Below are 9,708 nucleotides of genomic sequence, written 5' to 3' on the forward strand. Positions count from 1 at the left end.
ATCTAGTCTAAACTATAAATTAACTAGTGCTTCTCAAAATTGTTTGTCATTGAGCCCTTTAAGTTTAATGTAAAACTGTCAAGGTCTTCTTAATCAAAATCATTAACTATTTTTTCTTAATTATTTACTAAAATTAAAAGGTCTATAACAGTATTCTGTATTAATTAAAAATTAATAAAAAAATTAATATTCTTATCACGGACCACGGACTATTAGTGATAGCACAGGTGATATCATAAGTTAATTTATTTTAATATGTAGTGATAAATGATAGTGAGCTGTGAGCACAATATTCCATTCCTTTTTAAGGTTATTACTTATTTTAAAGATCGAAGCGGCTGCGATTACTGAAAATTTTCGCTAACTAAATTGTGCATCTCGTTTGATTGACTAATTTTACCGAACATTTTGTTTTAATCGATTTATTAGAAGTTTCATATAACTTCAACATGTCTGTCTTAATTCAGTGCTCCAAGCATATACGCACTGCATACAATTTAAGCCGTCATAGGATTAGCAACACATTAATATCAAATACGAATTCTCATATTTCCCATAAAACATTTCCAGAAACCAACAATGGAAGTATTCCATATTGCAATACCAATATACTCCCAAATAGGTAAGTTTTTACCGGTTATATTCTGCAAATTATGTGTTATTAAATTTTTTATTTTCTGTACTTAGGTCATTTTTTTCATCAGCTATTCATAAAAGCTCATCGGTTAACAAAATCGATGAATACATTAAAAAACTTGATTTTGATTTAAGACGAATGGGTCGTATATCAAAAAAAGAAATTGAAGATATTCTAAATGAAATTACGATTTCTAGTGAGTTTTTCTAGGAGTACTGACCTCAAGAATTCCCATTTCATAATGTTTATTTTTTTTTTTTTGTAGAAATTGCTACTCCTTCACAGTCATTAATGGTACTTCGATGTTGTGGTAACTTGGTGCCTGATGAATCGCCTGAAAATCGAACAATATTAGTTAAAAAAATATGGCAAGCTATAAATCAAATCGGTATGAAATCATTTATTCATTACATATAATTAGAATAGTATATTTGTTTATTTTTTATTTGTAGGTGTCCCTCTGGATATAAGTCATTACAACACATTACTGAAAGTATACTTGGAAAACAATTATGTATTCTCCCCAACTGAATTTTTGGAAGATTTAGAGAAACGAGACATTACACCTAATCGTGTAACTTTTCAACATTTGATAACAGGCTATTGTCAAAATGGTGATATTGCTGGTGCTAGTCGTATATTAGAATATATGCGTGATAAACAGCTACCAATCAACAAAATAGTTTTTAATGCTTTAGTTATGGGTCATTCACAAAATAGGTATTATTTAGCGTACACTACAATGTACAATTAATCATTTTTTGATTTATAACATTTTTTCCTGTTTAAAATAATTATATTTTGCTCACAATCTGCATTGGCATGTACTTAATTATTGTACATAATCATGATTCGTAACTAATCATAGTTCCTATTTTAGTGATATGGAGAGTGCTGAAGGTGTTTTAAATGTTATGAAAGAATCAAATCTAGAACCCACATCAGATACATATACATTATTAGCTTCAGGGTATGCCAAAAATGGCGATATTGCTAAAGTAGTAGATGTTTTGGATATCTGTGATAATAAGGAAATAAATTTAAGTGATAAAGAATATCTTGATATTGTATATTCATTGGCTATCAATGGTCATGGTGATAAAATTGATCAAGTAAGTGTATTTTTAATATTTCATTACATTTTTAAACGTTCTTATTTATAAAATATTTTATTATTCATTATAGATAACAACTAGAATTCCAAAAACCTCTGGGTATAATCAAGATGCTATTAATTGTATTTATAAATTAATCACTAGTGGCCATGAAGAAACTGCATTTAAAGTATTTGATACAATGACAAAACCACTAAAGGCTGATGGAACTTCACCACCAATTGGTCGTTTCTTGATTGGACAACTTACAAAAGTTAATAGTGTAAGGACAGTTTTAACATTCTGCACATTTTCTAATTCTTTTGAATTGTATTCATATTTATGTTTGTACTCTAAACTTTAGAGGGATAAGTTATCACTGATTACATATTATATTTTATGTATTATGTATAATCACAGAGTAAGTAATAACTAGAAGAGACACTAGCTGAGAACTTAAAAATCTATACAATTTATATGCAAACGTGTCTATCCAGAAATTTAAAATATTCAACATTTTCTTTATACTGGAGTAATTTAACGAATTTTACTAGGTAGGGTGATTTACCAAGCATGCTCACCCTCTATTTTCCTCAATAAAAAAGTCATCTAAAATCTAATTCTTGGAATTTTTAAACATACTTAAAGCCTATTCTAAAATTCTTAAGATTTTTATGCTACTCTAGGAGTGTCTTTTAGGAGATGTACAAACCTCTGTTTTTCAATTGAGAACCTCCTTTTCTCACTACTGTAAATAGTTTAGCGGATAATTTTTCTGTAAATGTTGATGCATTAAAATCAAAATTTGAATGAGTAGTTTTTGAGTTAGGTATTTGAGTTTGTATATAAGAACAGTAGCGCCAAAGTCTATGCGAACGTCAGGCCGTGGCTCTACCTCTTTTTTGAAAAATGTGGCTAACCGGTATGTTTAAGCTATGATTATGAATAAATGTGTATTAGGGTACCTCTATATTAACTAATAAAGATATTGAGGCCACAAAGTTTTGAAATTACCCGAACATTTTAAAAACTTCGATACCACAATTAAGAATAATGAGTTTGGAAGCTATGGTGATTTGAAACTGTGAGTAACTACCAACATTTATAATTTATAAAAATGGTTCATGTATAATAAATACTAGGTACAAAATAACTTGTATTTTATATTTTTGTAAAACCTCTTAGAAATTATAATTTTAAACATTTTAACAACTGAGAAATTACTTGTTCAAATTTTGAATTAGGTATCTCAAAAGTCCCAAATAATTAGCAGTAAAAAAAGGGGTTTTCATTTGGAAAACAGAAGTTTGAGGTAGTACAAAAAATATTAAGAATTTGAATAAATGTATTGTTAAAGAAAAAAAAATGGAGGTAAGCATTCTTGGTGAATTGCCCTATACATTTTTGTGATTTTTTAAATTTTAATTCAGTCAAAAGAAAGTTAGAATAATGGGAATTATTTTTATTATGACAGTATCAGTTTGTCAACAGATGTAGAAAATCTATCCCCTATATAAATCTATGTTATAAATCATATTGATAGTATATTAAAATTTCGTTTTTTAGTCCCTGGATAATGTTATTGGGTTTTGCAAGAAATTAGTATCAGAAGGGACAAATTATAAAGCATTTGAAATTGCAACTGAAATGGCATTGAAGAATGGATCAATTGATATAGCATTAGGCATGTTTAAGTATTTGAAAGAAAACGATCAACCTATTAGACAACATTACTTTTGGCCAATTTTTGTTGCTAAAATTAAACAAAATGACTTGCAAGGTAAGTAATTACTATTTTGTCTTGTGTGTTTATTTAGTAAAGTATCTTGTAAAAGCATTTCAATTATTTTAATAAATAATTTTACCGTAGGATTAAAAGATGTGCTGAGTATTATGGTTAATGAGTATGAATTAAACCCTAATATTGATACCCTTCGGTTTTATATTTTACCAACAATGTTTAAAAATAACAAGGATGGAATAAAAGTCATCAACGAATTACAAATGTTGGGTATACCATCAGGCACTACTACACATTCATTAGTTTTGTATTTACTGTCTGAAAAAAAGATTCGTCTAGCAGCAGACATAGGTAGTTTTTATAGACTTAACTATTAAATAATAATTCTAATGTTTTATTCATGTTAATTTTTATTTTTTTAACAGCTGCTACTAGTCGTGCTTTCTACGTCCCTTCTTTAGTTCGTCGTCCATTAGTAAATGCATTTTTAGCTGGTAATGATATTCCATCACTTATTATATTACTCCAACAAATATGCAATGGGTTTTCGCGATACTCACTTGTAACTACTCCTGAATTGTCAAAACAAGACAAATTTGATAAAAACTCTATTCATACAGAAGAACAAATAACTGAAATGCGAGAATTCATCAGTCAAGTTCTAATTGACATTGTTCGAAGTTTAAAACAGACTTCAGGAGTTGTGGAAATTGTTCATGAATTATTAGAAGTAAATCTTATATAATGTTTAGTTATTCAAATGTAATTGTAATACATTTTATTTTATTAAAAAATACTAGAACATGTATGGAAAAGGCTTGGGAATTAATGCTTTTGGATTAGAACAAGTACAGAATCATCTACAAGGAAAATTAACTTTTGAAATTACAAATTTATTAGAAAATTTAACAGATTCCAATTTAGTGCCTAAAGTAGAATTGAGTGCCAAGCCTGCTGGATATACATTATCTAATGCAGTAAGTGTTACTAAGTTTAAAGTTTTTGTTAAATTAACTAAATATTTTTTTATATTAAAATAGTTAATATTGAAATAAAAATGTATTTTTTGTTGTAGGATGAAAATACATTGGAAAACATTGTTAATAAAGCAGAAGCCTCTGGTGAACCTAAAAATGGAACTAAAAGACAGTTATTAAATTTGTATTGTAAAAACAACAATTTTGAAAAAGCTTCTGCATTTAAAAATGTAAAAATTCAGTACATAATTAAGAAATAGTTGTATTTATATTATATTTGTATAGTCTGTTTAATTTCTAAATTTATTTAACATATAGAAATTAGCAGCTGAAGGATTCAATATACCACCTGGGTCAATGGTTTTACTTATTGATATGTATTTAAATCACAATAAACTGGACGAAGCAAAACAACTTTTTCATGAATTAAAAACTAATAATTCTGAATTTATTCTGGACAAATTTAAGGTTATTAAAATGACAGAATTAATAGCTAAAATTGAAAGCATTGAAAGTAAGTATTTATTTGTTTGTGATTTATATTAAAAGTTTGTATTTTTAATAGCATTTTGTTTTTTTATATAGATGCTATAGATTTTCTGTCTTCATTTAAACAATTTGATGATAATACTGAGTTTACATCATTTCAACATGCTAATATTTGTTGGAAATTATTAAATACTGTAGCTGAAAGTGGCAATGTAGAAAATCTTCAAAAAATATTTGATTTAGTTATCAAAAATAACTATATTACCGTATCAAATATACTTTTAGGACCATTAATAAAAGTTCATATTGTCAAGTAATGAGTTATATTTTATTATTTTATAAATTATTTAAATTTAATATTTTAATGTACATGCGTTTAGCAACAATATTAAAGGAGCTTTGGATAAATTTGAATGGTGTTGTAAGACATACAGATGTACTCCATGGAAAAACGAATTAGCTTTAAAATTCATTCAAGCGGAAGATGCAATTTCCTTGCAAATGTTAACTGACCTGAGTACTACTGTACACGGTGAAGTAAATTCGTTATATGATCTTATGTTTGCATTTATTGAATGTGGCCGTGTCAAACAAGCTCGTAAAATTTTAGAAGTAGGTGAAAAGTTAATCTTGTATTTTCTTATTTAATGATTGTGGTTTAAGTTCAACATTTATTTATAAGGACATAAGTCCTTCACAAAATAATATCAAACAGTTAATGGTAATAAAAATGTGTTAAAACATTTTTTATATCTCATATATTGTTTGATCTTGTTAAAACTTGTACATATTTTAAATATTTTACTCACATTCATAAATACTTATATTAAGAATTGAGAAGTCTTCATTTTGATTCTACAACATTTTATCTAATTTTATATAAAATATCTAACCATATTAATTTAATTCAACTAAAAATAAAACTAATATTTTGATAATATCTATACATATTACATTATGTTAAAAAAAAAAATCCTTAATAAACTTGAAAATTAATTAATATTTTTAGACCCCGGGTTTACGAACTAGACAAGATCGTATTAATTCAGCTTGTGCCAAATATGGATCTGATAATGCCGAAGAATCTCTCATTTGTTTGCTAGAAGTTACAAAAAACATTGGTCAATTTGACAGGACTAATATATTTAACGAACTTCTACAGCTATACAGTAAAGTTACTTGATTATGATAAATTGTCGTAAATTAAGAATTATAACAAGTTTTATTAAATATTTGTCTTAGGTAAAAATAATAAAGTTGAAGAAGCTATGGCTCTTTGGACTCAAATGCAGGAAGAAGATTGCCAACCATCAGAACATTTCATGTGGTCTTTAAGCGAGCTTTTAAAGAAAAATGAACTTGAAGTTCCTTTCACAGTTAAGAAACCAAAAGAAAAAGTTTCAGTTGTCCCTAGTGATGTTCACAAAACTTTATCTAATGAACTTGAGTTATGTATCAATAATAATAACATCAAACAAGCTCTTGCCCTGCGCAAAACTATACGATCCAAAGGAATTAATATTAACACATCACAAGAATCTAAAATTGTTGAGCTGTTAACACGTGAAAAAAGATTACAAGAAGCATTTGAAATTGCTAAAGACATGTTAGAAAATAGTAGGCCAATAACAAAAAGTATATTAGCTTTCTTGGTAAAAAACCTTTCAGAAGCTGGCCATACAGCAAGCTTAGAATATCTTAATGGAAAAGTTACTAAGGTACAGTAATTTTGCTTAATATGTACCTAATACTAATTTCAATAACTAACACAAAGCAAACAGTATTGAGTTATCAAAACATTATGGTTAACATATACTTATGTGTATAGTATATTTTGTTGTTATTTATTTTATTGAGTTGTTGAGATTTTACGGAATCTAATCGATGTATATTGTATACTAATGAAATTAATTAATTTTTTTCAAGGTTATGAGCAATAAATTGAATTTAAACACAAAAATATTTAACGCATATCAATCAAATGGTAATGTTAGCGACCTAATAGTTAGTTTAGAAACTGATATTGATGAAAAATTAAATGATTCAAACAAATTATCTGAATTTATGAAGAATGTTCCAGGTGGTAATTTAGTGACCATCTTAAATAAAGACTCTTCTTTCATACCAATGAGTTAGTATATTTCATTAAAAACTAATAATTACAGTTTATTAGTATAGGTAAACTGATAAAAAAATACATATATATATATTCAATAACATAAATTATTTAAATTTATATGATTTGTGTGTAATTATATTTTTTTAGTTGAAAAATTACATACCAAAGTCTCACCACATGGTCATAAGGTCTTTGCAAATAGTTTGTGGTCTCATTTTATGTTGAATAAAAAATTTGATGACGCCTCGAACATCGCCAAAGAATTTAAAAATGAAAAGTTTGTTCAGTATCGACAATTAATATCGGATATTCGTACAAATAATAATATTGAATTGGGCTATAAGCTCATAGAAGTAATGCCGACTTTTAAAGAAGTCAATCAGAATGCAAACCTAGGGTTAATTTATAGTGCTATAATAGACTCTTATGGTTAGTTAAGAAAAATTAAAGTATTTAATTTTCATAATTTAGCTTATTATTAAATGTTTTGATTTAGTTAATCAAGACAACGTCATCGAAGCTAGCAAAGTATTAGACAAGGCTTTAGAGAAAATTACACTTGGAGATTTAAACAAATCGGCTGTATTACGAATTAAAAAAAATCTTGAGTCTCGGGGAGAAACATTTAAATACGATACAGATATTATAGAAGAGAAGGTGAGAGAAATATTGTTTTGAAAAATGTTGATAATATTAATAATAATAATCATATTATGATGAAATGAATATAGGACCTATCTCACTATTACCAAAAATTTGTATCTATTTCATTATCATTTCCTCAAATATACATTGATAATGTCCATATTTAATAATTCCTACACAGCTAAAAAGTTGTTAATTGTGATAAATCAATGCCTTTTACTTTTTAGTATAGTATGTAATTACTAAATATAAAAAATATAAATGTCATTGTGTGTTTCTATGTTTTTTTTACAGAAAAACTTTAAGAGAACAAACATTCACAGCGATGATTCCAGTGATTCATCTGATGATGAAAAAGTAGCTAAAGTCTAAAAAATTATTTTTAAGTATTTATAAAGTAGTATATTCCTTCAATATAAATTGTGTTACTGTATTTTTTGTCATGTAAATAAATTTTAACTAATAAAAATCCTAAATTGTTTTATTTTGACTTGAATAAAAATTTTTTTTAAAAAAAGCGGTACCTACTCGTGTAGCATGCCACCTACCATTAAACTGTACACATACAGTATGCTATATACCGGAAAATATGACATACCTACTCTTATGTGTTATATTTTTATTTTATTTTACTACGAGAAACTGGAAAGTACGTGTGACTTGAGTTATTATGATAAACAAAATATTATAACTGCAGTCATACAATCCTTTTATAATAACTAAATAATAAATAGCTAAGACACTGGTAAATATCCTCCAAGACACAATAACTTACTATTATATATTAAATAGACACTAACTAGCTGTGTTATGCAACAAATTTGTTAGACCGACAACTAAAAGAGGAATGGTGGCGGTCCATTAAAGCACAACACAACAATTTATTTAAGGTTTTCTAGGATGACGTAAACACAACATAACAATATTATATAACGTAGGTATTAAATTACTTGACAATGACGACCAACAGCAATACATTTAGTACATTTTATTGTAATAAATTGTTCTTAATCAGTATGGAAAAATAATAAACACCCGTAAATTTATTTGGTTAGTGTGGTATAGGTGGCTTTTTACGGTAGGTAGCATACTACACCAACCAAATAGAAGTAGTTACCATACTACGCGAGTACAAAAAAAAGAATTATTACTTTTTAAGAGGACGTCACACTCGCATTGTTGTCTCCGTCTTACAAATGTACAACATGGCAAAAACTGTTTTGGCGGGACAACTTTTCTCGCACCATATTTGTTGTACAACTACTAAATGTTCACAACACGTAAAGAAGAATTTTGTCTGTGCAACAGCGTGCTTTTTTTTTTTAATAGCACTATCCAATCATTTTTCATAAGCGAATGAAAAAAACCAAATGTTAAGTAGCAAATAACTTTTATTGTATTTATGTTATCTAAAATATAGGCTCGGTGTTGCGTAGACAATTTCCTAGCCTATAATATGTTTAGCAAATTTGGAGCCACTACTAAAAACACAGAAAGATAAAAATTTGTCCCGCGCAAAACAATTTTTGCTATGTTGTACGACTGATCCAACACATACGGGTGTGACGTCCTCTTAAGTAATTAAGTAGGCAGTCAATTTATAAATTATAATAAATGTATTGACTATTGAGCGTATATTTAAATTATTTGTATCGCTGATGCTGAGTCAACGTGCGATACAAATTTTGGTACTTCTCGGGGTACCTCAAAACGGATATTTTTCATATTTTAATCAATACTTTGTGCCCATCAATCGACTGTTATTTACTCTCATTTGCCGAAGACGTATAATATTATTTCATTGCGTTAAATCTGAAAACGATGGTATTTTATTACAACAATCGTTAAATAAGCTAATACGTTGGTGTAAAACAAGGGCATGAAACCGTTTATAAAAAATCCGGTCACCTGGTCCGGACGGTCCGGTCCAGTGGCGTAACTGGATAAAAATCTAACCTCCCGTTCCCTTCCCTTCCTGTATTCATAATCGCGATTTCAAGATAATA

At 27.7% G+C, this 9,708-nt stretch overlaps 1 protein-coding gene across 1 annotated transcript; it reads left to right on the forward strand.

The window, feature by feature from the left end:
• Positions 1–297: 297 nt before the first annotated feature.
• Positions 298–8,186, forward strand: LOC132945190 (leucine-rich PPR motif-containing protein, mitochondrial). The gene is made up of 20 exons (XM_061014869.1): positions 298–622; positions 688–833; positions 903–1,025; positions 1,090–1,357; positions 1,518–1,749; positions 1,823–2,014; positions 3,298–3,511; positions 3,602–3,823; positions 3,898–4,202; positions 4,273–4,449; positions 4,548–4,679; positions 4,768–4,963; positions 5,035–5,251; positions 5,319–5,550; positions 5,948–6,107; positions 6,181–6,656; positions 6,865–7,069; positions 7,205–7,486; positions 7,554–7,714; positions 7,997–8,186. Exons 1-20 carry the CDS (start codon positions 450–452, stop codon positions 8,072–8,074), a joined length of 4,191 nt encoding a protein of 1,396 aa, XP_060870852.1. The 5' UTR covers positions 298–449; the 3' UTR covers positions 8,075–8,186.
• Positions 8,187–9,708: the final 1,522 nt, after the last annotated feature.

This window comes from Metopolophium dirhodum, chromosome 5 (genome assembly GCF_019925205.1).
Source record: "Metopolophium dirhodum isolate CAU chromosome 5, ASM1992520v1, whole genome shotgun sequence".
Classification (NCBI taxonomy): Eukaryota; Metazoa; Arthropoda; class Insecta; order Hemiptera; family Aphididae; genus Metopolophium; species Metopolophium dirhodum.